The 27038-nt window shown below is 57.7% G+C and overlaps 14 protein-coding genes and 1 pseudogene across 15 annotated transcripts; 8 read left to right on the plus strand and 7 right to left on the minus strand.

The window, feature by feature from the left end:
- Positions 1-420: 420 nt before the first annotated feature.
- On the minus strand, positions 421-1354 carry MSY001_2564 (annotated as a pseudogene). The gene is made up of 2 exons: positions 930-1354; positions 421-892 (listed from the first exon to the last, which is right to left on the minus strand). Coding segments are annotated over exons 1-2 (897 nt in total).
- A 42-nt stretch (positions 1355-1396) lies between these two features.
- On the minus strand, positions 1397-2420 carry MSY001_2565 (uncharacterized protein; the record flags this gene model as incomplete). The annotated part of the gene is made up of 2 exons (XM_018884426.1): positions 1397-2213; positions 2248-2420. The coding sequence occupies 2 exons, from the start codon at positions 2418-2420 to the stop codon at positions 1397-1399; spliced, it is 990 nt and encodes a 329-aa protein (XP_018741087.1).
- A 371-nt stretch (positions 2421-2791) lies between these two features.
- On the plus strand, positions 2792-3571 carry MSY001_2566 (uncharacterized protein; the record flags this gene model as incomplete). Its single annotated transcript, XM_018884427.1, has 1 exon — positions 2792-3571. One exon carries the CDS (start codon positions 2792-2794, stop codon positions 3569-3571), a length of 780 nt encoding a protein of 259 aa, XP_018741088.1.
- A 66-nt stretch (positions 3572-3637) lies between these two features.
- MSY001_2567 (uncharacterized protein) lies at positions 3638-4912 on the minus strand (the record flags this gene model as incomplete). Its single annotated transcript, XM_018884428.1, has 1 exon — positions 3638-4912. The coding sequence occupies one exon, from the start codon at positions 4910-4912 to the stop codon at positions 3638-3640; it is 1275 nt and encodes a 424-aa protein (XP_018741089.1).
- A 42-nt stretch (positions 4913-4954) lies between these two features.
- MSY001_2568 (uncharacterized protein) lies at positions 4955-6369 on the plus strand (the record flags this gene model as incomplete). Its single annotated transcript, XM_018884429.1, has 2 exons — positions 4955-5890; positions 5914-6369. The coding sequence occupies 2 exons, from the start codon at positions 4955-4957 to the stop codon at positions 6367-6369; spliced, it is 1392 nt and encodes a 463-aa protein (XP_018741090.1).
- Positions 6370-6410: 41 nt separating this feature from the next.
- Positions 6411-8805, minus strand: MSY001_2569 (uncharacterized protein; the record flags this gene model as incomplete). The annotated part of the gene is made up of 2 exons (XM_018884430.1): positions 6411-6423; positions 6467-8805. 2 exons carry the CDS (start codon positions 8803-8805, stop codon positions 6411-6413), a joined length of 2352 nt encoding a protein of 783 aa, XP_018741091.1.
- A 166-nt stretch (positions 8806-8971) lies between these two features.
- On the plus strand, positions 8972-11041 carry MSY001_2570 (uncharacterized protein; the record flags this gene model as incomplete). The annotated part of the gene is made up of 2 exons (XM_018884432.1): positions 8972-9038; positions 9063-11041. The coding sequence occupies 2 exons, from the start codon at positions 8972-8974 to the stop codon at positions 11039-11041; spliced, it is 2046 nt and encodes a 681-aa protein (XP_018741092.1).
- An 85-nt stretch (positions 11042-11126) lies between these two features.
- MSY001_2571 (uncharacterized protein) lies at positions 11127-11512 on the plus strand (the record flags this gene model as incomplete). Its single annotated transcript, XM_018884433.1, has 2 exons — positions 11127-11295; positions 11322-11512. 2 exons carry the CDS (start codon positions 11127-11129, stop codon positions 11510-11512), a joined length of 360 nt encoding a protein of 119 aa, XP_018741093.1.
- Positions 11513-11738: 226 nt separating this feature from the next.
- On the plus strand, positions 11739-13047 carry MSY001_2572 (uncharacterized protein; the record flags this gene model as incomplete). The annotated part of the gene is made up of 2 exons (XM_018884434.1): positions 11739-11934; positions 11966-13047. The coding sequence occupies 2 exons, from the start codon at positions 11739-11741 to the stop codon at positions 13045-13047; spliced, it is 1278 nt and encodes a 425-aa protein (XP_018741094.1).
- Positions 13048-14499: 1452 nt separating this feature from the next.
- MSY001_2573 (uncharacterized protein) lies at positions 14500-15316 on the minus strand (the record flags this gene model as incomplete). Its single annotated transcript, XM_018884435.1, has 7 exons — positions 14500-14515; positions 14554-14775; positions 14811-14934; positions 14963-14968; positions 15036-15078; positions 15123-15156; positions 15192-15316. 7 exons carry the CDS (start codon positions 15314-15316, stop codon positions 14500-14502), a joined length of 570 nt encoding a protein of 189 aa, XP_018741095.1.
- A 128-nt stretch (positions 15317-15444) lies between these two features.
- MSY001_2574 (uncharacterized protein) lies at positions 15445-19185 on the minus strand (the record flags this gene model as incomplete). Its single annotated transcript, XM_018884436.1, has 2 exons — positions 15445-19060; positions 19106-19185. The coding sequence occupies 2 exons, from the start codon at positions 19183-19185 to the stop codon at positions 15445-15447; spliced, it is 3696 nt and encodes a 1231-aa protein (XP_018741096.1).
- Positions 19186-20722: 1537 nt separating this feature from the next.
- On the plus strand, positions 20723-21628 carry MSY001_2575 (uncharacterized protein; the record flags this gene model as incomplete). Its single annotated transcript, XM_018884437.1, has 1 exon — positions 20723-21628. The coding sequence occupies one exon, from the start codon at positions 20723-20725 to the stop codon at positions 21626-21628; it is 906 nt and encodes a 301-aa protein (XP_018741097.1).
- Positions 21629-21715: 87 nt separating this feature from the next.
- MSY001_2576 (uncharacterized protein) lies at positions 21716-24272 on the plus strand (the record flags this gene model as incomplete). The annotated part of the gene is made up of 2 exons (XM_018884438.1): positions 21716-24166; positions 24246-24272. The coding sequence occupies 2 exons, from the start codon at positions 21716-21718 to the stop codon at positions 24270-24272; spliced, it is 2478 nt and encodes an 825-aa protein (XP_018741098.1).
- A 1094-nt stretch (positions 24273-25366) lies between these two features.
- MSY001_2577 (uncharacterized protein) lies at positions 25367-25969 on the plus strand (the record flags this gene model as incomplete). The annotated part of the gene is made up of 2 exons (XM_018884439.1): positions 25367-25478; positions 25503-25969. The coding sequence occupies 2 exons, from the start codon at positions 25367-25369 to the stop codon at positions 25967-25969; spliced, it is 579 nt and encodes a 192-aa protein (XP_018741099.1).
- A 248-nt stretch (positions 25970-26217) lies between these two features.
- Positions 26218-26914, minus strand: MSY001_2578 (uncharacterized protein; the record flags this gene model as incomplete). Its single annotated transcript, XM_018884440.1, has 2 exons — positions 26218-26244; positions 26267-26914. The coding sequence occupies 2 exons, from the start codon at positions 26912-26914 to the stop codon at positions 26218-26220; spliced, it is 675 nt and encodes a 224-aa protein (XP_018741100.1).
- Positions 26915-27038: the final 124 nt, after the last annotated feature.

The raw sequence follows: 27038 nt of genomic DNA on the forward strand, positions 1-27038 counted from the left end.
GAGGCATCTACGAGGTACGAGCTATTCGGAATCCGATGCCTGGGTATCAATGCGAGCCCGCTTGGGATTCTCTGGTCCATCCGAAGCAGAACGTTTCCGATTTCTAGAGTGAGTCGATGTAACGTACACTGTTTTTTGCATTTTTTCAAAAATTAACAGGTTGGAACGGAGATGGAGGTCAATTTGCTTTACATGCTCCGTGTCCACATAGGGTCGAAGCGGTTCAGAGTCGCCATTCTGGTGCTGTGCCACTGAAAGAACCTCTTGAGATGCTTTCTCTAAAATACTCTTTACCTTTTCCGCCTCAAAAGATGGTTTACTGGCTTTGTGGTCCAGTATTTTGGTTTGGGACTCGTCCGCGCTAGGCTGCGGTTCAGGGTGCAAGGCTTTGTGTTTCGCGTTCCAATGTTCATGATTTTGGACGTTTTTCTTGTGAATCTGGGTAGACAGCTCTTCTTTGCTGGAGAGCCATTTTTCTGCAAGCGCTTTTCCAGATAGCGAGTCCCTACCCGTGGAAGAAATCCAGCATGAAGCTAGAGCAATTTGGGAGGGAGTGTAGAGGAATTCTGCATCGGAGAAACGAGAAAGATGTAAATTCGATTGTATGGCACTTGCAATGGAAAGCCACTCATCGCGAGTGAGAGAAGGCTCGATAGTTTGAAGATCAAGGATAAGGCCATACAAGGCCCGGTGGGCGCCATGGACAGCCAATTCAAAGTTCAGACTTTGTACCATCCCAAATTCAAGATCTTCAATAATTTTTTCAGTGACATCGCCTCGAGCTGCAGACGGAGTTTGGCCCGGGTCTCGGGGTGCCGAATTTTTGTTCACTTGAGTACAGAAGACAGATAGAGGAAGAGGATAGTTTTCTGCTTTGGAAGCAAGATATATGCTGGTTAGCCTAGAGTAAGAGTTAAACAGTTACTCACATTATCAATTTGGGATGAAATTGCATGCAAGAATTCCGTAAATAGAATCGCTTCATCAGTGTCATAGCTGTTGCTTCAACTAGAGACGGGAGTCCAAAGGCCTTTACAAGACGTCCAATTCGAAGCAAGTAAAACCGGATAATAGATAGCTCATCTTCTTTTGAAAGAAGATGAAGAGTAGTCCCTGGTTCGTTTTCTTTCACAAACTCACGAAGAGCAGCCGTTGCCTGTGCATACGTCTCCGACCGCAACTGATTGAGTTCTTCACGACTAAACATCCAATGGCGTGCTTGAGATGTCTCTAGATAAGAGGGACATGGGGTCTCTGGTGGCTCCACGCTTAAAGGATCGCTTAATTTATCAAGCGGCGGGTGCGGCACGGCACGCACAGTACCCGCTCGAGGGTCGTCTATCCTAGGTGACATGGTAGCTTGTGGAGGGCCACGTGTTGGTATCTAAGGTTCATTTTATGGTACGGACGTGACGCGCTTACTGGCATCCTCGGCTAAAGCCGTTTCGACGAGTTGTGTGAGCTCCTTGGCGCGCATAGCAGCATCTTTGAGGAGCGCCATAATCACTTGGTACGGGAGTGATACACCACCGGCTTTGTCTAGCACACAAACTTCACGCTGCGCATTCATCACGATAGAAATGCTTGAATGCGCTAAGGTCTGCTCGAGCATGGATGGATCCAACAGAGCCACAGGTATATCTAATTCCTTAGGACCTTCTTTTTCCACGTCCATATCCACCAGCTGTGAGTCTGTAGACGCTGTGTGAGATTGTGCCATCAGCAAACTGCGTTCGGTCTCCGTCTCGGGTCGCAGAATGAACATGGCAAACGACATGCAAAAAGGCATGTGGTGATATGCCAAAGGAACAGGGACACGCTCGTCAGACGAATGGACTGTCACTTCTCCATCCGCCACGGATACATCCGAACGACGGAAATGGCGCAAAGCCACCATACTGGCCAGCACAGCAGCATCCACAGGGGCGCCGTGGTCCGCCAAAAGATGGACAGTGAGATGAATGTGCCAAACGACCTTGCCTGCGATCACGCACAAGGCTTCGCGGTCAATTGCTTCAGTGTGCCGCACAGCTCGCTCTACTAAGCGGTCAAAAAGGGCTTCGCGTTCGCGTGACTCAGTCGCCCCAGCGACACCGCCAGCATCATATTCGACGCCAGCCATGGGCATAATATCCGTCGTTATTTGCAATTGGCCCTCATAAGGACGTTCGGCACGCGGCGGACCTAGGGTGGCATCCACGGACGCTACAACACTGGCAGTCAATCGAACACAGCCCGACAACTTACACTGTATGACCTAGCGACACTTGGCACCAACCCTGCCTATTGCTAAACTCAATGCGGACAGGTCGTGCCTGTCCGAACTTGCGCCCATCAACACGGACTGCCGTGGACCTCAATGCATGCAGCAAGAAATGCTGCTCTGTCAGGGATGGCGGGACTAAATCGCCAGCCGGCATTGTGAAACTCTTTACGGCAAGCACCGCCCTGTTGAAGAACCGATCTAAACAGGAACAGCACATCGCCTATCGCGTCCGATTAAATTACTAAACTTTTTTAAAAAATAGCGATTGGATAGAAACCTGACCATACAACAGGGTCAATTTCTACTAATACGTGCCAAGCCCCAATAGTGTGTGGCAACACTGCATGCATAGCCCCACAAATTACCTGATTGTCACATTCGTCCACCTCAATGTGATGTATCGGATGTATATATATATATATACTATTCAAGTGTGTCCTTGTCCCTCCCTCTTTCCCCCTATTCTTTATGTACTTCCCTCGAGTCGTTAGCGTTCTTGCCCTTGCGGCTCTTATTCCCGCCGTTATGACGGCTCCTGCCGCTGTTCCTCCGGCCTCTGATGCGGCCCCGGCGCCGGTGGATGCTGCTGCTTCCTCGCCTCCTGCCCCTGTCCCTGACGCAGCTCCGTCGCCCGTGGAGGCTGCAGCTCCCGCGCCTTCTGCCCCTGCGCCGGACGCAGCTCCGTCACCCGTGGAGGCTGCTGCTCCCGCGCCTTCTGCCCCTGCACCTGCACCTGCCCCTGACGCATCTCCGGCTCCTGCGGATGCTGCTGCCTCCTCGCCGGCTGATCCTGCTCCCGTTGAGGCGGCTGCTTCACAGACCCCTCCACCCCCTCCTACGAGCAGCAAGATTGTCAACGCTCTCAACTGTACCGATTACAAGGTCACCGGGTCTCTGAAGCTAGACGGTCGTCCTCTGAGCTTCACTGGCATGCCCGTGACCCTTACTGTTTCCGACCATGCTGATGAGATGGTGTTCATTGAGTGCCCGTCGCAGACGATGGATTTCAAGGCTAATGGCTCGAAGCACTACGGTATTGTCTCTCCTGTCTCTTCGCCTACCAACCAGTGTGTGAAAGCGTCGGAGCTTGCTAAGCCCAACGCGCCGCTGGTGATTCAAGACTGCTCGATGAGCGACGACAGCTCTCAAATGGGGCAGACATTTGAGTACGATGATAATGCGCACGTCCTCACGTTCGTCGGCCATCCCGCGCCTGGCGACTTTTACCAGACCAACCTGGTGGACAATGCCACTGTGGCTGTGTCGCCTGACGGTGGCCCTGCCTCGAGCCTCCAGCTTGAGTAAAGTGTTGTTGTTAATTACATGTTGTTGACATAGCTTTTTATAGAGGGCTATGCGGTGTGTATTAGGTTAGTCAAAAGGGATACGGCGCACGACTCGGTCGTTAGCCTTAAGCTCGGCGGCAGCAAACGCGCTGGGGATGGGGATGCCACAACAGTCGCCCCATCCTGCCGCCTGGCCCTCAGTATGGCACGGCGTGTGGGACGTGTCAGCAGCGAAGCGGTGACCATGCTCGTCTTCTACAATGTCGCCCTCGTCCTCGTCCCAAGGGCCAAAGCTGAGCAGGTCGCCAAAGAAAATATGCTGAGCAATCGGCAGCTTCAGCAGCACTTCGGCGCGGTACATTTTTACCATGCCCTGGTTGACCTTGTTCCAGGTACGCACACTCGAGATATCATCGAGCATGGGCGAGTGCCAGCGCAGCGACTCGGTCTTGACGGCGTTGATCGACTGGATGCAGGAAAAGTACATGTACGCCGGCGCGCATTCAGCCACAATCTCAGGGTCGTGAATCGACTTGGGCCGCAAATACGGATGGTCCATCAGCTGCGCGGCGCCCCAGAGAAACGGCAGGAAATGGTAGTCGTCCAGACCCCACACGCCGTGGCTGCCTGCTGGTTCTAGCCAGTACGTGGCTTGGATGATGCGCATGACACCCACGTACTTCCAGAACACGCGGAGGACCAGTGCCTCAGCATCGCGTGCCAAATCCAAGATACCCAGCTTAACGAGACCCAGCAGCCAACAGAGAAAGTTGAGCTCCATTCCACTGCCGTAGTCAATCCGCTTTGCGTTGCCCCACGACTCCTGCAGGTACACGGCGAGTTCCTGTCGCGCCCGAGCATGCTCCGGCCCTGCCAGCCCAGGTATCCCTTCCATGAGCCTGTCAGAGGCGTGACAGATTTTATCGTGCAAGGTCCGGAATGCCGGATTGCCAAAACGCGACACAGATGCCGAGTCCGTATCGCGAGGCGTTTCTTCCACCAGTGCATGGATTTGGTCCACGATCGCGAGGAGCGCTTGGACCTCGGCACTTTCGTGTACCGCGTCCGTGAGCTTCTTCCCACGCACAGCCTCGTTTCCCGCACGTAGAATGCCAAGTATCTCTGCAAAGAGTGGCCCATGATGAAAGTGTTCTAAGTGGCGCTGTGTAACGATGCGTTTGCACGGTCGTGCGTTGCTGAACGTAGGAGAGCGTACCACCTCTGGCATGCGTGCGCCTTCGAAAGGGTCAGCTGGCCCTGGTGCCGTAGGCGCCGGCGCAGGCGCCGAGCGCGTGGGCTGTTGCCGCAGCTTGTCTACGAGCAGGTTCTTCGCGCCTGCGTCCAACGGCGGAGACGGCATGGCGGTCGTGTGGAGAATGGGCCATTTTCGACCTCCACGCCTATGGATCTTGAGGCCGAATGCGAGGCCATCGTGGCGGCGTTTCTACGCACGCACGGCTATCAGGACACACTTGCTACTTTTGAGCGCGAGGGCGGCCGTACCTCGACTTCTTCGGTACGCGAGCATGTCCCGCATGATCTGCGCACCCTCGTGGAGCTTGCAGAGTCGCATGCGATGTCACAGGCCCTGCAAGATATTACCCTGGAGGACAGACCCACAGACGCACTCTCCCAGGTGCCGCTTCCTGCGTATGAACTAGCAGCGACGTACGATTACCTGCACATGTCAAACATTCTATCTGTGATGCCTGCTACGTATCCTGGCGTCGGGGGGCCCTGCATTGCAACGACGAGTGCAGATCGACGCGTGGTATTTACCGACGTAACGAACGGCGAAGTGGTTGGCGTCCTGGAAGCGTCCGTGAGTGCGGATGGCCTACGCATGGGCCACGAGGCGGCCGTGCTCGACATGAGTCAGCACCCGCAGCGCCCGACCTATGTGCTCACGGCCGGCATGGATGGCCGTGTCGTGCAGTGGGACCTGCTGCATGACTTGCCTGTGCACGAAATTCGCGACCATAAACGCTTTGTCGTGCGTGTCGCGCACAGCGATGATGGCCGCTTCATGGCGACGGCTGGCTACGACAAGAACATCCACATTTATGCGGCCGACATTCGCCATGACAAGCCTGTGTACACGCGCTTACATACCCTTGTGCTGCCGACGAATCCCGAGGCGTTACTCTTTGTGCGTGGTCCGGCGACGCCGGGAGATGCGCCCGGGCTACTCGAGCGCACCTGGCTTCTGTACACCGCGCGTGACCGCGCAACGCTGCACTATGTGGCACTGCCTGCAGCGGGTGGTACGCCCGACTGGACGGTCCTGGAATATGGTACGAACGCGGACCCCAACGATCAGCACAGAAGCTACTCATTGGTACGTTGTTTCTTCTCACGCAGCTCCACTTGACGCTACATCCGTCGGGGCGCTATGTCGCTGTGCAAACGGGCGAGTTGGGCACCTCGGATCGCTTGGATGGCGGATCACCTGCGCCCTCGCGGATCCTGCTCATGCCGCTCTTTTCAGCGCGCCGGCATGCGACGCTCTGGACATCTGCGCCGGCGTCGGCTTTTGCGAGTCCACGGCATGCGTGGATGCCGCGGGGCGAGGCTGTGTGGGTCACAGGCGAGGATGGTGTGCTGCGGCTTGTGGCCCTCGATGGCACGGAGCGTGCAAGTGTGCGCTGCCATGGCAGCGCGCCTGAGGCGGCTGGTGGGCGTGCGGGTGCTGCTCTTGCTGCAGCCGCCTGGCGGAGCGGCGGAAACACTGTGATTAGAGGCGTCACAGTGCTAGCCGATGGACGCGTTGCAAGCTGCGGCTATGACCGAACCGTACGGATTCTTCATTCACTATGACGTCTTTGGTCGTCCCATTAATACTCGTAGTGTCTTTTTCGTCACGGGTTTACCCTGCAGCCGCTCGCGGCGCGGGTCATTGCGCTCAATGGCGTACGATGGGCGCGTCGTCGAGCCGACGAGGCGCTCTGCCGATGCCTGCATACGGGCGAGCTCCTTGTCGGTAACGGGCAGCTCAAGGGCGCGGCTGAGCACGCCATCCACGGTCAACGGGGCCGGGTGCACAAACACGAGTTGGCGGAGCGCGAGGCTCCGGTCGGGCAGCTGGGCGCCCATCACGGCCTGGCGGCTCAGACACACCACGGCCACGGCCGTGCGCAGGAGGAACGGGTGTCCATAGCACAGGAACATGTCCCACACACGCAGCAGCGCGGCCCACGGGAGTGTGCGCACGAACAACGGGAGCACCCAGCCGGGAAGGAACATGATGGGCTCGATGCGCAGCTCTTTGAGGCGCTGGTGCAGCGGTGCATCGACCAAGCGCACGAGCTCATCCACGACGAAGTTGTCGACCTGCAGCCGGTGCATGTTGCCCGAGTACATGTCGGACAGGCCATACTCACGCACAAGCGTGTCGAGCAACCAGAATGCGTTCTCGATCTGCAGATGCGTCAGCAGTACTCCCACCACCAGGCACATGCCCTCGGTGTATCCCACATCGGGGTAGTAGAACGCGTACATGTGCAGCATGCGCCGGATGTCATCACGCGTCGAGCCCGCTAGGCCCGTAAATGGCTGACTGAGGGGAAAACACTGATCGAGATCCTGCTCAATCAGCTGCGCAAACGGATACTTGTCGGGGTATGCGAGCGAGTCTTGTGATGCTCGCGCCACATTCTCGTACGCCTCCGGTTTCATGCGCATTTTCTTCTCAACCAGATACAGCCACACCCGGCCCCGCAGCGCTCCCGGCACGCCTGCATGCACTAGCTGCACCGCGTGCTTGTAGGTGCGCGACGACGACGTGCGTTCCGTCAACACAGTGCTCCACTGCTGGAACAACTGCGCACGCTCAGGCAGCGCATGCTCCGACATATCCACGAAGGCCCTGCGTTGCGGCGATCCAAACAGGCTCGGTGCCGGGTGCGAGAGCGGCTCCTGCGGCGGTCGCGGGTCCCGCTTTGGGCTCATTGTCGGAGTCGAATGTCCCGAGCCCATCTGCAGCCGTGGCGACGAAAAGGGGCTCATGGGCCGGCCCACTAGCGTTGTGTCCGCCGTGGGCGCGGGGCTCGCGAGCCGCAGCGGAGACGAAGCGGGCGATGCACCGGGGCCACGCGGCACAGCCGTCGTGGAGCCCACCGACCACGGAGATCCGCGGCCGGCCGGCGTGCCCATAGGCCGGTACGGCGTCTTTTGGCGTGACGGACTGGCACTCACGGGCGTCCCTGGCAATGGAAAACGGACGTCTGCCGAACGAGTACTTGGCTCGTCGGATCGCACGGATGAGGAGCGCGTCATCGAGGCACTAGTGTCGTCTGCCTGGTCCAGAAGCCGGTTCTTCGTGCGTGGCATATCCTGCATGAGCGTATCCATAGGGCGTGGCTGCATCATCGAGTCGTCATTGTCGCTGCTCAGTGCATGGAGCAGTGCTTGCCGACTCGGAGTCGCCTGCGCGTTGTCGCGCTCGCTTGGTGCTTCCATATCCGCGCTCGAAGGCGGATTGTTCGCCGGCGCCGGTGTATTTTGCACGGGCGCCTCGTCCTCCTCGTCCTCCTCGTCCTCATACAGATAGGTGCTCGGTCGGAAATACGAATCGTAGATAGAGTAAGTCGGGTCCCGAGTGCGCATATCGTCCCACAGCGACTCCTCGTCCGGCAACGGGCTTTTCGAGTCGGCACTTGCCTCGGGTTCGAGGGTTGCCGGCTCTTGGTGTGGCTGCGTGTCGGTATACGATTGCCGCGTCACATACGACATATCCAGCGGATGCTGCGAGAGCATTGCCGCCGAGATGGCCATAGCGCCCTCGTCAGAAAACTCGGCGGGTCGCGATTCCCCAGCGCTTGGAGGATCCGCAGCTAACGGCTTCTCGGCCTGCGGTGGCGTCGGTGGGAGCCATGTTCGCTCCTCAAAGCGCACAATCCGCCGTCCTGGCGGCACATGAATTGACGTGAGTTTGACCACAGGCGCAAAAGGGCGCTGCGCCGCAGGCAGCGCGGCGTCGACGGTGCCCGCCGACCGAAGCGGCGTCATAGTATGGACCTCTTTCCCATCAAAAATCCCAATAGAATACCCGCAAAACCCGAGGAATAGGCCACTAGGGTACACCGTGTCCTGGGGCGGAAGCACACAGAAGAGCACCGTGATGGGCTCACCTTGGCGGAAAGCGAGACGATTCGCATTCTCGTTCGTGACGCGTGTGAGTGCAGCTATACAGGTGCCGATTCCCCCATCTTCCACGGCAAAGCGCCACCATTCGTGCCACGAATGCTCATCCATGGGACCGGCGAGGAACGGGGCGCGTCAAGCTCCGCGACGCTCGGCGCCTCCATTTCCAGCCGCAGGGCCCTGCAGCCGGACGGCTCGATTAAACTCCACGTGCATGTAACACCTACAGCTGCACACGGACTGCCGAGGCCGCCGCTCCTCGTCCTCCCCAGGGAACATGCGCCCAGCGCCCGCCGACATGACGCGGCGCCCGCCGAGCCACATTGCCCATGCACTGGAAGGATGTACGTACCAACCACTTACGCCAGACGAGGCCCTCGACGTCATTGGAAGCGGCACATTTGGCTTGATCCGCAAGGTGCGCCGCAAGTCCGACGGCCGCCTGTTTGCCCGCAAGGAACTCAACTTTGAGCGCATGAATGAGCGCGACCGAAAACATATTGTATCCGAAGTCAACATCCTGCGCACACTGCAGCACGACCATGTGGTGCGCTACGAGGAGCGCTACGTCGACTCCGAAAACGGCGTCTTGTATATCGTGATGGAGCTGTGCGAGGGCGGCGACCTCGGTTCGGTGATCAAACGGTGCCGCAAGTCCAAGACGCATCTCCCCGAAGAGACAGTGTGGGGCTTTTTCGCCCAGATGGTCACTGCTCTTGAGGCGTGCCACTACCGATCGGCGCCCGGCGCCCCCGGTGCGCGTCCTGCTCAGGCCATTCTACACCGCGATCTCAAGCCAGAGAACGTGTTTCTCGACGCTGACCAAAATGTCAAGCTTGGGGACTTTGGCCTTAGCAAGCAGATTGCCTCCCAGGCGTTCGCCAACACCTACGTCGGCACACCCTACTACATGAGCCCCGAGCTTGCCACGGGCCAGCCCTACGATACCAAGTCCGACGTATGGGCCCTCGGATGCATTGTATACGAGCTGTGTGCGCTCTCTCCTCCATTCGATGCGTCGAACCAGGCAGAGCTTACCCACAAGATCAAGCAGGGCCTCGTCCCTGCCCTCCCCAGGCAGTACTCACGCGACCTGCAGGAGGCCGTGCACATCATGTTGCAGCTCGACCACCGGCGGCGGCCCACGGTCCGCCAGCTCCTCCAGATCAAACAGATCAAACTCGCATCGCGCACGCACGCACTGGCGCAACTGCACAAGTCTGTTCTTCAGGAGAAGCAACGCGTACAGCAGCAGGCTCTCGCGCTCGACGCCCGCGAGGCTGCTTTGGCTGAGCGTGAGCGTGCCTGCGATTCAGCACAGGCCACTACCTCGGCTGCGCACTCCGACGCACGCGCACTCGCACTCGAGGAGCGCGAGATCGCCCTGCATGAGCGCGAGCGCGAGTTGTGCCGGCGGGAGGAGGCTTGTGCCTCGTACCGCCACGATCTATTGCAGTGGAAACAAGAGCGCATGCAGTTACAGGACGAACTTGCTTCTCAGCGTCGCGCGCTCCAGGAAAAGGATGCGCTTCTCGCTCGCTTGCAGGCCGATGCGTCCTCGCTCGCTCGCAGCACCAGCCGCACGCGTCCACGCAAGTCGTCCCCTCCTAAGACTGCGTCGGAGTCGCTAGAAGCACCTGAGATCACCGAGGCACCCTTAGCGACGCGCGCTGGCACCTCTGACGATGAGTGGGTGGATGATGACGTCCCGCCCCCTTTCCCCCCCTCCAAGAGTGTCCACGCCGCGGCCTCAGTTCTTGCGCGTTTGCGACGCCCCGAAGCGGATATATCCGACTGTTCTATGCGCGATGCTTCGTGTATGTGGCGCTCACCCCGACGATTCCACGCTCAAGCCATAAGCTCGCCGCTACGGACAAAACGTGCGTCGCTTCCGTCGGAGGATGCAGCACCGAGCGCGGCGGCGTTGCCAGCGTTGCACTCAGAGCCTATGAACCTCAACAAACTCCCTCATGAGCCGCAGTGGCATCTCTGCAGCGAAGAAGAACGCCCTTCACCATTCCTGAAGCGCGTCACTCGCATCCCGCTTGAGTCTCTCCAGGACGACGGTCTTGGCGATGCGGGCCTCGCGGACACTGGCCCTCTGGTCCCTGGACCTTCCAAGCCCAAAGAAGGCGTTTCAATGGGAAAAGAGAGTGCTCTTGGGCAAGAGAACGTCGCGACACGCGCCCTCCATGCCCGCCGCCGCTCGTCGCTGCTGCGCCCTCCCGAGACTCGGAGTGCGTTGCACCGGCCCCTTGCTCCCACACGTGTGCGCGCGCCAGGCATCCCTCCTAGTCCATCGACGCGCTCTGTGCGCCCCATGCCTGCTCTTCAGCGCGTGCGGTAAGCATGCCCTCCCCCCTCCCCCGTTATGTTGGATAGTCATGATAATCCGAAGTGGAGGCCCGCCGGTGGCCTCTCACCATCACGCTATGTTGCGAACATTCTCTTCGAATGTAGCAGAGCGGGCGCCCTGCCAGCTGCGCACCTTTGCTTCGTCGGTTTTAGCTCGTTCGGATGCACCTTTTTCGCGCCCGGGCCCCATTCCGCTTCCAAAGGAGGAGCAGAAAGAGTTTGAAAAGCTTGTGCGCGACAAGGAAAGTATGTTCTTTCTGCTGACGAAGTAGACACGATACCCTTTGCAGACATTGATAAGGAAGGGAAGGAGTCGAATGCGCATCCTGATGCGCGCCAAAAGGCCAGCGTCGAGTTCGAGGGCGATGTGAACCCGGTAACAGGCGAAGTTGGCGGCCCGAAGACAGATCCACTCCGCTGGAACTCCGAGTGGACTTTTGGCGGCCGCGCTACCGACTTCTGATAGCACTATGATTCTGTCTCCATTGTTACCTCTAGGGCACTGTGCCGAGGACGACGGACGTGCTACTCGCCAGACGCGGTCACGTGATAACCCGTGTACGCTCGCGTCCTGCTGCCCTGCGTGCCTTGCGACGCCGCTTTGAATTCGTTGGTGCCAGTGGCCCACTCTATTTTTTGTGAACACGCTCCTTAGTCACCCCCAATTTGGGAGTCTTTGTATTCTGTCCATGACGCCGCTGCAACCACCTAGTGTTGCGGCCACTGTGGAGAACCACACGCCTACACCCAAGCGCCGCAAATCACGCGGCCCCCACTCCGCCGACACAAGCTTCGCTCACGCTATGGATCTGCGCTCGCCCGCGTGGCAGACCATCGTCGCCTTCCGGACTTCATTCGGGAAGGGCTTTAACCGTGTATTGGATGGTTCGTTATATGCGCTGCTCACCTCTCTTAGGCTCTTTCAACCTGTCGACGGCCCGCAAAGTGGTCTGCGATAAGTACCAGGTTGACCCCCAAACTCCCATGCTTCTCTCTTACACCGCGCCTGATGGAATGGAGATCGATCTCGAAGATGCAGAGGACTTTCGTGCTTTCCAAGTATACGCTTCTCGCGAGTCGGTCGTTACCGTGAACGTGGAAATGGACGCGGCAAACGTGGGCGTATCCAAGCCGACCACAGACCCGAGTCTGCAAACGCCTTCCAAGCCACGTTCTCGCCGGGGGACACGCGGCAAGGGCGCGTCCGCACCCCCTCCTGCGCCTGAGCCTGCTACTGATGCCTCAGCGCCCATCGCCGAGGACACGCCCGCCGAAGTTCGCGAGGCACCCGCTAGTGGTCGCGAGGCACCGGTTGATGGCCCCGAGGCACCGGCTGATGGCCGCGAGGCATCCACTGCGGCCGATGCAACGCCGAAGGAATCTGGCCGGAAGCGCAAGCAGAAGAAGGTCGCAGAAAAGGATACTGAGAAGGAGGCAGACAAGAAAGCGAAGAAACAAAAGGAAAACGAACCTCTGCAGGAAGCTCCTGCTGCCCCTCCCACAGCCGACTCGGATGACGACTCGGATGATGACTTGCCCCTTTCTCAATCTGCTCCCCCTTCTTCCCAAACAAATCCTCCCCTGTCGCAAGAGTCTGTGTCGGAAAAGCCTCGTCGCCACCGTCGGACCAAGGCAGAGATGGAAGCATTCCGTGCCGAACAGGCAGCCAAGAAGTTGGAAAAAGAAAAGGCTCGTCAGAACAAGGCATCGCATCCTGTACCCACTGATACGACCGCCGAGCCTGAGGCGGCGGGCGACGAGACGACCATCATCCACGAACCTCGGAACGATGAATACATCTCGGCTGCCTCGTCTGCGGTACAGGCTCTCGTTGAAGAAGGCTCGGCTGCCATGCAGCAGCGTTTGAATGACCTTAAAGCCAAGAAGCAGCGCAAAAATGCAGCGGAGCGCGAGGAGCAGAAGCTATTGATGGGGCTAGTTGGCAAAGAATCCTCGGCCAGCGATACAACAATGCGTGAGTACGCCGTTTGTGAATGATAGCTGACACAGCCCTTTGATATGAAAGGGAATTAGCTTCTTCTTCGCAGCCGCAGACCCAAGAGACGTCGGTGCTCACTAGGAACAACCCGGACGTGACCAACCAAGACGAGTCCACGAGCTTTGACAGTGCCGAGCCTTTCTTTTCGCAGCCAGAATCTCACACACCTACCTCCCTATCGCACGTCCATGGACCTGCTCCGCGGCCCTCTGGCCCCTCCGAAAGTACACCCAAGCGGGCCTCAACTCAGTACATGGATGCTTCGGATCACCCGTCTCACGACGCTTCTGCGACTTCACGGCGACCCTCTAGCGGCTTTACCAAGCTGTCTGAGCTCCGGCCTTCTACCCTGCGGCGCACACTTTCTCGACAGGAAAGCCCTATTGTGTCAGCTAGTGCGTCCGAGGCAAGCGCCGATATTGAGGCCATGCTAGGCCCTGCGACTTCGGCAGCTGACTCGGAGGCATCTAGCGACACAGAATCTTCTGCGAGCACCGACTCGGATAGTTCAGAAGAAGATTCAGCATCTGCGCTTCCTGCCTCCAAGATGGCCGGTGCGACAGCAGCTGTCTCTGCCGAAGAAGACAGTCACGCCAAGCGCAAGCGTTCCTTTTTTTCAGCGCTTAGCTGAGTGGTTCCTTTAATACGCATTCATACCCTATGGAATTATGTGTTAGTAGGGCATAAGCTTGGGCTTTTGACCTCCTGAGGTCGTTTCATGCGCCAGCATGAACGGCTTTGAGCGCTCTGTGACGCCGCGCTGCATGAAACCGACATACGGCATCACATTCCATTCCACGCGGTAGTCTACGGCTGTGACATTGCTGCGTGTTAATTGTAGCTAGCACGTACTCGAAGGATTTCAGATAGTCTCGCATACCATATTTGTTGGGCATATTTTGTATACGCATAAGTGCGTCTTGCTCGCAGCGCACAATCTTGTCCCAGATAACAATATCATTTTTACCCTGGCTGTCAGTCACAGCATACGCACGCGACGCGGAGATTCATACGATGCTGTAAGACTCAGGAACACCTGTTTCGTGTTCCAATTGAACAAGGGCCTGAGATCGAGATCGAGATCCAATCTCGTTTCAACAAACTGCTGCATGCGCCTATCGGCATGCCACCTTGCTCGACCAAATACACTGTTGGTTAGCGAGCGCAGACGCACATATCGGCCTTGTTGATTTTCATGGTGCAAAAAGGCTCTCCGATCTGCAAACCTGTCAAAGCAATTACAGAAAGAACCACTGAGATCACGCTCAACGCAAAGGCGGTGACCAGGTTGAGCCGCTGTAATGTGCTGAACATGTTACTTCCTCACGCCCAAACCTACCTGAACATGGTGGATCAGGACGTAGCACGTGCCACGTGGTTCGCCTCCGTCCTACTCAGGCAGCGTTACGCACGACCGTAGTAGCCCGCAAATTCACCTACAGAGCCTACATTCACGCATAGTTGTCCCTGGGATTGTTAGAAAAAGCTGATTACTGCCAACGTACACAGGGAAGTAATCATGCTTGCCGTGAGGAATCGCATCCTTCTGCAGCTTCATCACATGGTGCGTCTTGGTCGACGGGAACTTAGGCGGCATATTTGTGGCCGAGTACTTGTTCTCGGGGGCCACCTGCACCTGCTCCAGCACCTGCGTGAATGCGGTCGGCGAAGCCAGGTCTGAGGGCACGGTAAGCGTAGTCGACTGCTCTGAGCCTGGCAAAGGCAGACTGTTGCGTCAATCCAAAAAACTCATGCAACTCACCTCTTGGTGCCGTCCTCGTTGGGCGAAGCCAGGAGCAGTTCAGTCAAGTACTGCTGTGTAATAACATCCGTCTGAGGGTACTTGCGACGGAAATCACGGTCGTGGTAGAGGTTTTGCGCGATATCTTCGGTCAGAAAAATCTAGAAACATACCCGAAGCTGTATATCAGTGTGCACAGTCGCACAGGTGTTAGTATCAAACATCAAGCCAACTAAAAGGACATACCCTTGGACGGAACAGTGGCAGGCTTCTCGGGGCGCGAAGCAGGCTGAGGGTAGCGGTTCTTGAAGTTAATATAAAGAGAACACTTACAAGCAGAGGAAGGGGTAGACCAGACGAGATCTCACTGCACTGTCAGAGCGGCTTTTTCTTATTACGTACGGGTTGAGAGAGAGAAGGCTGCGGACCTTGCGCCAGAACGGAGTGCGACCCTCTGTGTAGTGGTACAGGTCAGGCGATTCAGGGAGCTTGTTCAACAGCGTGCGCGTCGCGCGAAAGGCAGACATCACGGCAGTTATGGAGGTGCGGAACGAAAGCCGTCGTCGTTGCTATGCCTCCCAGTTGCTTAGTCAGAAGTCCCGGCTGTATGCACCGCGCTTGAGACTACCATGTGGAGTTCTATGGTCTAATTGAGTTACTTCGACGCTTCGCCAAAGATTGGGTCACAACCTTCCCACTGAGCAGGCTCATTGTGAATACGTTTGGATCCAACCTTGTTGCGCTCAATCCAGTAATCCATTGTCTCACGACCAGAACTGTCTTTCGACGTGTGGGGCTTCCAGAACTGGGCCGATGTGTCAGGGTCTGTCGTCTTCGAGAACCAACGTGGCTTGTGCGGTGGGAGCTGACCCTCTTCACGCTTGCGACGTGTAGAGCGTTGTAGGTTCTCCAACTCCACCTTGAGTTGGTCTGCATCGTCGAACTTTCCAACCTCGAAGGCAGCCAGATCAGGTCGAAGTCGGCAGTCCGTAGGGGGCAACCACTGGGCCAAACCATCAGGCTTCGAGTTGAGAGTAACAGCAAACGGAGTGAGGTTGAAGGGGATATCTGCCTTAGCACTGTTACGCCAGAGAAGGAGATACTCATTGTCGTTCTTCGAACTGGCCACAGGGTCTGCACCGCTGTGCTTCGCATCAGGGTTCAGACCACCTTGACTGTTTGCATGACGCGCTAACAATTGGCTGCTCCAGCGACCAGCAATGTCCCACACCTTGTTACCACTAGCATCAGTGACATGGCCCCTAATCTCATAGGCATTTGCGCTGCGCCATCCTCGAGGCATAAATGACAATGTGCACTTGTCACCCGTAACATGATTCACCACATTCATGTCGCCGAAGTGGTCGATAGTAGTGGAGCCTGTAATGAAGCCGCTCACGGAGGTAGTAACCTTGTTCCAAGAGTAGTGCTCCATCAACAACCCATCGTTATCAGGCGAAGGAGGAAGCGAGTCTCGTTTCTGCGCGGGGACCCACTCAGGCTTTATCTTGAGGCGAACATGGGCCACACCTGTTGGTGTGATTTCAAACGACCGGCCAAGAAAGCGCGACTTGGCATCCACGCACCCCATGTACTCCCATCCAGGCGACTCGCAGAAGCATGCCGAGATCGGTGGGTGGTGACTGACCTGTTCGCTGATGTAGCGGTACTGGCCATCGACACTAATGTATTCGAACGTTTCGCCAAGCATTGGGTTGAAGGGCTTCGCAATGCGGCCAATCGTCGAGCTGTAGTTCGACATCGCAAAGGCTGCCACATACATGATTCGGCGCGTTGAATCCGACTGCAAAGCAGCCGCGTCCAAGCACTCAGAAAACTCCAAGTCTTCTGACATACGCTGAAGCATGGATGTCGGCTCATTGAAAGCCACGGGGAATGAGATCTTCGTCAAGTCCTTGCCAATGTTGTTCTTCAAGATACCCCACAAAGACATGACTGGACGCTCATCCTTACCGATCGGCATCTTATGGCGGAGATGCTTGTAGGGCTCATAGCCTGGTCCCTCGAGGAAATGTGTACCGTTTTGTTCATGTGTATTTTCTGTGTTTTTGCTTTGGTTGTTATCCGGCGATGATGCTCCCTCTTCCTTAGGTTCATCTTTTTCTTGACTAACCTGCTCTCCGACGACACCAGCTGGACCCTGTTCGGCATTGGGCTGAGGTGCACTCTCATCCTTTGTGGCACCCTCTGCGTTACCCTCTGTGGCACCCTCTGTGGCATCCTTCGAGTCCCAGCCCGACTCCATAGTGCCCTGTCGGCTAAGAGGTCCTTCCACATGAAGGTTCGGAATGTTGTTCGAATCCACGGTGTCGAAGAACTCATCCTCTTCATCCATACTCTCCTGTCGGGCATTCCAGCTGGAGGGCATCATCTTGGATAGCATCGAACCAGCCATACCTGCAGCGGCGCCCACGGTGGCACTCACAGCACCAGCGGTAGCACCTACAGGTGCACTCATACTGGAACCGGCTTCATTTGTTTGCTCCTGGGTCATAGATTCAGGTTCTTCAGTGGTGGGCATATGGCTCACGAATTGACGTCGTTCCTTGCGCATCTGCCTGTTCTCACTGGCTGCTTCATGTAAATCGTTTTCCAGCTGCCTGTGTTGTCCACCCAACACGGTCATCTGCTCTTCCCACAGCTGACAAGTACGGTTCACACGCTCAAGCTCCTTCATAAGATAGCCTTCACGTTCGCGCACCATATTGCTGAATTCTTTCCAAAGCTGTGCACGTTCTTCCAGCGACCGACGAAGCGCCATGCGAATTTGTGATCCGGCGGCATCAGAGTTAGAGGCCTGGCCAGCCACTCCACCTAACATGACAGGCTGCGCTGGTTGGCCAGCCACCGAGGTAGTAGGAATGACGATATTGGAGCTGTTAGTTGTCGCCACAGACTGGCCAGTGGGCACTGAGCCCTGTGTCGAGGCTTGGCTGTCCAATTCATCGACCAATTTCAGCACGACTTCAAAGTGTAAGTCCATGAGGTTGTTGACCCTGGCGAAATTGGCCGAGTAAGGCATCGCACCTGGCTCTTGTTCCAATCCACCATCATCGATGCTGCCGATTTCACTCATATCCTCGTCGGCGGGTGTATCCTGCATTGAAGCATGCTGCAAGTCCAAATCCTCCTCCTTTTTGCTAGTACTGGTGAGCTGAATGGGCGAGTTCGACTCCATTGTACCCTGACTCTTTGCAGTCAATAATTCTCCCGTAGGAGCTGTGTCATGGCAATAAAATTGGCGCGCCTTTTCCAAAAGCTGAATCCATCGCGTGCACTCGGCAAAATCACTGCTTCGCAAGAACCACCGCATAGCATCCTTGTCCTTGCTGCTAATGATCTCGAAGCGGTTGCGCTCCTTCCGATCGGGCACAATGGTCATGAACCGCAGATGCATTACGCCCCGGGCCTGGCGGCCTTCATCATCTGGGCCTCGGTAGTAGGAAAGTACACCATTTTCCAATACAAACCAGCGGACCTTGTAGCCGTGGACATAGTTGGTCCACTTTTCCATAAAGCCTCTGTAAATAGGAGCCTGCTGATGCGCTAACGAGTTTTCTGCCCCCGCAAGCGCCATCTGGCGGAGCAAGGCATGGATCTGCTCGTCATTCGTCATGTCACTAGCGCTCTGGCCGCTCATGTCTTTCACGTAGGGATCAGCTCCATGGGCCATCGCCGCCTTGATGAGATTTACACTTTTGTACTTGACGGCTGTGTGCAGCACATCCTTGCCGGTAGCGCTGCTAGAAGTAGCAAGATCGACCGCAGTCACTCTAGGACGACTGATCACTTCAACTAGCTTCGCCTCTTCGTCACTTGCGGGGTCACCACGCGACCTTTGTGCCTCGAACTCGTCCAGGTGCTTCTGTATCAAAGCACGCAGTGTGTTGTGTGACTTCTGTAAAACTTGCATCATCTCATAAGAGGTAACAAGTTGGTCTGGCGTCTTCCCTTCTTTGTTTTGGAGAGAGTCGTTGATCGCAGGATGGGAAAGTAGCAGCTGAGCCACCTCGATCCGATTTGTCGACACGGCAAGATGGAGAGGAGTATTGCCCGTGTCTGTTTCGGGCATATTGGGGTCCACCTGAAGCTCGAACAGCAAATATTCAATGGTCGCAGGCAGTGCGCATTGGACTGCCATGTGCAAAGGCGACTCAAGATTGGGCTTCGCGGTCGACACATCCATCTTTTGGACGAGGGACGCTATCGCCGCCCGATCATCTCGATGCAATGCATCGAGCAGTTCAAGACTGCGAATAGCCAAAGCTAACTATGAGTGGCATTCGAGCACGTACCTTGGGATGTTGTCTCCACTGACATGAAAGTACAACGCAAGATGGCACCCGAAAGCGGGGCTGGATCTCATCTCAGTCATGTGATACTTCGCCACACGGGCCAACCGACCGTGCGAGGTCCCTTTGCACACGTGATGCGTTCAGGGCGATTTGCCTGCTAGTCTACATATGTGGTAGCCTTAGGAGGCCTTATAGCGGGATGCGTCCGCCGCGTACTGGTAGTGAAGATTCGCCACGGGGGCGTCCGCGGGATGACTGGAAGTTACGGGCACGCTTTTCCCTTTGACTAGCGGTGCCTGCCTCAGTGGCGCTACCTGGACGCGAGGTCGTCCGAGGCCGACTAGGTAGACCCTGCCCTTGAGCAGTACGTGTGGGGATAGACGACGATAACTTAGCCTTCTCGCGCACATCAGATTCCGCTTCTGTTCGTTTCGATCTGACCTGGCGGTGCTCCTGTCGTTGTGCCTGCTCTGCCGCAGCTTGCTAGGCATGTCAGTTATGCTGCGTACCTGTGTAGCACCTCGCCAGCTCTCATCATTCAAAAGTTGACGACGTCTCTGTCCCTGAAGCATTATTTTTGTATAGGAATCCAACAGAGCGTCGGTTTCGCTAATCCGCTGGGCAAATGCCTGAATCAGAGCGGCCGTACGTACCTCGGTCTGGGTAAGGCTTGATCGGAGCGCACGTTCATACGACTCAAACATGTGATTTAGCTGATGTAGCTGCTCCAGCTGTAACCGGATGCGCTCCGGGGACTCACTCTCGCCGGGCGCGGCCGGCGCGGGTCCCTCCTGGGGCGCATTCGCCGGCTCCTTGCGCAAGAGCACACTGCTGAGTAGCGAGTCGTCTGCCTTGGGGAACATGGTCATATTCGATGCGGTATGATCGCCCAGAGTCGTATCAAGGGCGGAATCGTCATCCATGACATGCCGCGACGTAGGCGTCGATACGTCCATGGCTGGACGCGTGTAAGCGGTGCGAGAAGCCGACGCGTCGTGTATGGCACGTGACAGCTTCTCGCACGGTTCTGACACCACCATGGCAAGGGGGGGTGGGACGCTCGTCGTCGTACTACTCCTACGCCTTGTCCTATTTGTGGGAGCATACGGCGCACTGCCCTGGCTGATTGGAGAGGCACGGTATGTATCTCTGGAGACAGAGTCGGACAGCGCGAGTGATATCCACTTGCTTCCCTCTGTGTCCCACGCACGGACGCGCTCGCTGCCGCAGGGTGCCCGGCTAGCGCGCGCTGTGCATCGATCGTTTGTACAGTCCATCTCTGCGCCTTCCATTTTATTCTGTGTTGCTGTGGAAGAGAGTCTCATCCTCTTAGTCCTCGTGTTTCTCGAGCATATATACCTACATGGCCCAACCCTGCTGCTGCAGTGGCGAATCTCTCTCACGGCTGTGATTCTGTGCATCGGACTATGGTTGCCACTCTGTGCCAGTGCATTATTATGCTTTGGAGGAGCTCGTGGGCGCTGGGTTTCTACGCGCGCCGTTGCCAGTCTGTCGTTATTCGTCGGTTGGTGCTGGGCGTTTCTCCGTGTCCCTTTGCCCAGTGTCATGACACACACGACATCTGGGTGGTCAGGCGCCATTTTAGCACGCACGGCCATGATAGGCGTATCGCTTATTGGGGTGTTGTCCGGCAGCGTGGCTGCTGGCGCCATATGTGACTCGTATGAAATGATGGTACGGCGGCGGCGGCGCTGGGGCGAACAGGACGTTGCAGCAACGCGTACATCCTTCCAGCGCACTGTAACCGAGCTTCAGGTGAAGCGTGCGGCGGCGAACGATGTCGAGGCGGAGCTTGAAGCCGGCGGCGCACGTTCCTCGTGGTCTCGATGGTGGTACCGCAGCCAGAAGGACCGCGAGCTCGCCGTGTTGCGGAGCGAGATTATGGGGCTCTCTGCCATGGCTAATGCGATGCGTTCAGACCTGGAACATCAGGAGGCCCAGGAGCGCCGCGTTCGGTACGCGCGAACCTGGCCTGGCTACGTTGTGCTCCTAGGGGGCTATCTATTCTCTGCGTACTGCCTGGCGCGCCTCGTGCAGTGTCTGCTCAATCTGCTCATCTTTGGATACGAGCTGAATTCTACGCGCGATCTGGTCTCGACGTGCCTGGCCCAAATAATGCGGCTACTAGGCTTGCAGGTCGATGTAGCGGCCTGGTCTCCCCGGATCAGTTTCCTCATGGTCGGTGGCCTGATTGTTATGCGCCTGCGAAAGATCTTGGGGGGCCTTTCCTCTGCGATCCAGTCGGTGTCTACGGGTATTAGCACGCAGCTGCTCGTGCTGTTCACAGCGCAGGTCTTGTGCATCTATGTCCTCGCCGCTTTAATCCAGCTACATGCGGGCGCAAGCACTGCTACGGATAAGAGTATGCTGCTTTCTTCGCTCCCCGAGTTCCAGCGCGTATTTGGACGTGTATTTGACATCGCATTCCTAGCCTGCGCGAGTGCCACGGGCGCGGCCCGTTGGTATGCTTGGCACGCCGATGTATCGCTGCATCGGGGGTAGGCGCCCGCCCACGTGGCGGGTGTTAGGGAGATCGCCCCCCGCTCATCCGCGCCATAGACTCTTGTCCTGGGGTGCTCCACCGGCGGCATGTTGTGCATTCCAAAGGCGAATCACAAGAAACTTTTTGAAGATTGCTACCCTGCGGCCAAGGCACTAGCCGGCACTGCGCCCGAGTACCGCCCGAATGCGAATGAACTAGGGCGTCTGTGCTATTATGCCCAGAGCAAGCCCGCGAAGTTGATCAAGGTGGGCCGGCTGCTCGCCGTGCGCGCGGCTGCTGAATGCCGAGCATTTCGTGCGGCACCCAGCGACAAGACCAAGGCGCTTCTGATGATCACCCTCGGTATCCTGAAGGAGCTTGTCGCGACGTGCGGTGAGGGCCATGTGTACATTGCGCCTACGGTACAAAGCGTACTCACTGAGGCGCTGCAGGTGTCTAGCTCGCGCACGTTTTGGGATGCCGATGTGAATGCGCGCGCCGCAGCTATCTTCGCAATCTATGTTGAGAGCCTCGAGCCGGCTGATATGGAAATCGATGAATGTGTCTCGAGCGCGGTGCTCCATGTGCTGGCGGAGCTGTGCCAGACGGGTGTGAATGCCGCCAAAGACGAACGTGCGTATGTGAACAGCCTGGCGGGCATGGATGCCATTGTCCGGGCGCCGATATTTACGACGTCAGCCCTACCTCGGCTGCATGCGCTCATTGCGCCTTGTGTGCTGCAGCGCATTTACGCGTCGTATGCCCGTATGGACGGAACGGCGACAATGCCGAGCGAGCCTTCGATACCCGTGATTATGCCGTCTACTCAGTCTACCACAACCGAACAGACAGCCAATGTGGCACTCACGGTCCTGCACCACATCCTCGATGCGTGCGATGCCGTGCATCTACACACGGTCGTGCAGCAGATCCTCGCATGGATCGACGCACCTGCCGAAGGAGCGGCGCCGCTGTGGGACGCCGGTGAATGGACCGTTTGGCTGCTGGGACTCGTTGCGCAGTGGGCGCCCAAGTCGTCGCGCTATGCGGTACCACACACCATTGTCGACGCGCTCGCCACGCCGATGGCACGCTCCAGTCTTCGCGAGACACGCCTACTGCAGGCGCTGCATGTGATCCTCGCGAGCAAGACTGAGATTATCGGCCTCAACATGACGGAGATGTTTGATGGCCACATTCACTTTTTGCTTGCGCACGTCCAGCGCGACGTACACGATCCCGCGATCCAGGCCACGATCGAGGCTGCTGGCCATCTCGCATCGCACACCGTGTACTCGGAGCAGTTGGGCGATTTCGTGCAGCAGATGACACCGCACCTGCAGCGGGTCCAGCAGGACGAGACGCTCTCTGCCGAGACAAAGGCTGTGTCGCTGTGTGCGCTGCTGTACTGCCTGCTCCGCATTGTCCATGCTCCTGCAGGTACTCTGCATGTTCCGCTCAGTAGCTGGGCTGGTACAGAGACCCTGCTCCTTTCGTCCAGCTCAGTTGTACGCGCAACATACCTACATGTGCTACTGGCCTACCTGCAGTACGAGCAGAACCTTGGCCTACGCGCGGGAACCCCTTCAGAGACACTCTTGGAGAGTCTCGGGTTTCTGCACTCGCTTGCGGCGCACATATGGATCCTGGCGTCCGCGCACCTGCCAGGCGCGGCGGACGCACTGGATCCAGCGCTGGTGCATGTCTCGCGCACGCAGCTGCAGGACCTGCAGAGTACGCCTTCTGACTTTGCGCTGCTGCGTGGCGTGCTGAATCTGCTCGTTGTCGTGGCCCCTGCGCCGTCGACGCTGGCGCTGGTCCCAGCACTCTTTGGACTGGAGCGCGTGGCTAGTGCGCCTGCGGTGGGCGATCTTATCCTGGTCCACCAGACTCTTGCGTGCCGCTGGCTCGTAGGCGGACTGCTGGCACAGATGTGCGCGGTGTGGCAGTCACAGCGCGGTGTTGACTACCTGCACTTCCAGGTGCTGCCATCTGTGCAGGCTATCCAGTTCACTGCGCCTGTTTTGCCTGAGCGCTTCCAGTTGATGCCAGAGTTACCGCCCTTCTCATCGGGCCCGTACCACCAGGCAAGCCAGAGTCCCATGGATGTGGCAGTAGTGAGCGACGCTCTCGCTGCCAGTGTAAGCCTGCAGAGCATGGTGCACGTGGATGACGAGGCCCTCCAGGTATGGTTCCTGCGTCCTTGGACAGTGCGCTCGGGACTGGACGATGCGCGTGTGTCAGCGCGTCCCACATGGACGAGCTGGACGCCACCGACGGAGCTCCATGCGGCGGATGGCTCGCCGAAGGCCGCCCGTGGCCTCAACATGAGTGTGAGCCAGCTTCGTATGGCTCTCGCGAGCCCCGACAGTCATGCCCAGCCTGTGGGGTCGTCGACGCCAGCGCGGGCAGGCTCCCTGTTTACGAAGGACTCGCGCCGCCGCCTCCGCAGTCGCAGCCACCTGCAGGCCGAGATGCCTGGCGACATTTCGGACCTGCTCGACAGGTTCTCAGTGTCTCCAGGGCGCCCGGCTGCGGCGCCTGCGTCGCCACGCGACGTGACGCCTGCACACAGCACACCAATGCCGGCCTCGGAGGCACCAAGCCCTTCCGGCATTGAGCTGCCTATGCCTGTAGCCGCGGCTGCACCTCTCACTAACGTAATGCAGCAGCTTGGCTAGGTTCCTTAGCTTGTTTACAGCTTCATATCCAGTCCTCGTGGCCGGAGTGCGCCTGGGCGCAGCGGCAGCGATGCATTGCGCGCAATGCGCGGGGCGACGGCCCCGCTCGGGCGTGAGGTACTCTGCTTGGGTGACACAGCTAGTGTCTGCCATAGACTTGCAACTTCGTCAGCGATCGCACTCATATCAATGGATGTGCGCATAGCGAGTGCGCGCGCACTCTCACTGGCCTGCTGCGACATGTGGGCAGCTTCGTTCATGGCGGAAAGAGTCCGTCGCAAGCCAACAAGGGTATTTTCTAACGCTGGCACCTCACCAGCCGTCCACGACGGTGCACAGAGCCATTTGCCTAGGCTGTACGCACAGTCGTCGGCCTGTGCTCGGGTCAAAAGGAGGTCCTGCTCCATCTGATCGAGACGGCGCTTCAGCGCTTCATTTTCGCGCACAACAGCCTCCCACTTGTCTGCCTGCTCTCGCAAGTACGGCGCAAGCTTCACATATGCACATTGCGTGCGATGTGCGTCCAGCAGCGAGCGCGGACCGTGCCAGTCGCACCCGTCGGTACACGCGACAGGCATGGCCCCGCACATGCCCTGATGAGCATCCCACTCGTCCATGCTCATTTCCATTGTGCAATGCGCACACACGAGGCGCGATATCCACGACACATGCTGCTGCTGGTGGGCACGCAGATGCTGCCTCTCACATACATAGCCGCACCCCTCCTCGGGACACCGCACACGCAGTGAGTCTACCATAGCGTGGAGAAGTGGCGGTGCATCCCTAAACTGCGAGTCGCCTACCTGTGTGCGGCAGTAAGGACAGTGCGACAACCCGGTTGCCGCATCCAGTGCGGACCAAAGGCAGGTGCGGCAGAACGCATGCTGACACGGCTCGACGAGTACAGGCTCATGCATCGGAGCGCTGCGTCAGTGCATTGAACGTACAGGCATATTGGACATAAAAGATGCTGATGCATCGACGAGGGCGCCTCAGCATATTCGAACGCATCCCCATTCATTGCGGGGTGCATGTCCTCCCGGTCCGATCGCCGCCTCTTGTTGGCCTCCACTTGCCATGGCAGCCCCCGCTCCTGGCAAGAAGCTCCGGGTGCTTCTGCTTCATGGCTATGCGATGAACCAGTTTTCGTTCCGCAAGAGGCTCATGGCACTGCAGAAAGAGTGTAAGGGTATGTGCTGAACATCTCACGCAGACATTGCCGAGTTTGTCTTTGCCAATGGGCCGCATCACGTTCAGGCCTTTCCTAACGCAGCCAACCCGGACCCGCCGCCGCCTAGCCCCGATGACCCGCTCGAGAAGCAGCCTCGCGCCTGGTGGATGAGCCGTGAAGAAGGCTACGTCGGCTGGGAGAGCGCCATTCAATCGCTTGCGCAGCTTAGCCGCGAGCAGGGCCCTTTTGATGGGGTCTTGGGCTTTTCGCAGGGCGGGACAGCGGCAGCGGTCGTCGCGGCGTCTATTGAGCACCCCGAACTCCTACCTGAGAACCTTGAAGCCATTCAGACAACGCCTCTTAAGTTTATGATTAGTGTATCGGGCTTTCGCCCTAACGATTCTGCGTTCGATCCGTTGTTCTCCGTGCCGCTCCAGACACCTTCCCTGATCATTTACGGCCAGTACGTCATGTCACTAACACAGAAACGACTCTATCGTTTCGTTTGAACGCACTCAAACGCTCATCGATGTGTGTGCCCACGCACGCGTGGTTAGGCATCCGGGCGAGCACTACCTTCCTACACCGTACGTAACGACCACTTATGCCAGCTCTCCTTGGAGAAAGTTTTTGACAGCATGTATGAAAGCATGGGCGAGCGGTGACGACACATGGAAGACAATCTCCCCGCCTGTCTCTGACACGTCCGCGCAAGAGGCTACCGACGACGCCCAATCGTGGACGCGATTGTAGCCGTTTAGTCTTCAAAGTCTTGTGGGTTCTCCTGTTAGTCGCTGCTCACGTACCTCGAAGTAGTATTGCACGGCCATCTCCAGATTGCGACCACACATGAAAAAGCTCTCGATCGCCTTGCTCTCGGGAATACCCATCGAGATCATCTGCTCGACCTGCGTCCGGTCTTCTTCTCCCAGCTGCTGCAGGGTCGGCATGTCTAGCGCGTCTTCACCCTCTAGTCCTTCACCAGCGAGCATGCGCAACACACCCTCGGGGTCCTGGCTGATTGCCTCCGCGAGCTGAGGGTTCGACTGCACGAGCGCCTGTATAAGCGGCTGCAATGCCGCGGGGTTTTGCTCCAGAAGCGTACGTAGCTGCTGCAACGTCTGTGGGCTGCCAAAGTCAATGACCTGACGACCCTGGCTGTCTTCAGGGAACAGACTCTCACTCTCCTGGGCACCAGCACCGCCCTGCATCGCTGCGGCCTGCTCAAACAAATTGCCCGATCGCGGTGGCGGCACCGAGCCCGTTGACGGCGCGGGCGCAGGCGACGGCGTCGCTGGCGTTCCCGGCGCGACTGCCGTAGGTCGCGATGGCGCAGGTTCCTCCGGTAGTCCGTTCATCAGGTACTCCACGGCCCGATCCGGGTTATTGAAGCTCATGCGCATGGCTCGTTGCACATCGTGGCGCGGAAAACCCATTTCCACAATACTGTTCATAGCCGTCTCGAGCTCGGAGCCAGCAAGGAACGAACTTGCTTGCAGTGACTCAGTAGCCGCAGGCGTCGATGGTGCAGCTGGTGTGCTCGTCTTTTCGGGCGCCGACTCACTTGCATCCTCTAGA

This window comes from Malassezia sympodialis, genomic scaffold, assembly GCF_000349305.1.
Source record: "Malassezia sympodialis ATCC 42132 genomic scaffold, msy_sf_11, whole genome shotgun sequence".
Classification (NCBI taxonomy): Eukaryota; Fungi; Basidiomycota; class Malasseziomycetes; order Malasseziales; family Malasseziaceae; genus Malassezia; species Malassezia sympodialis.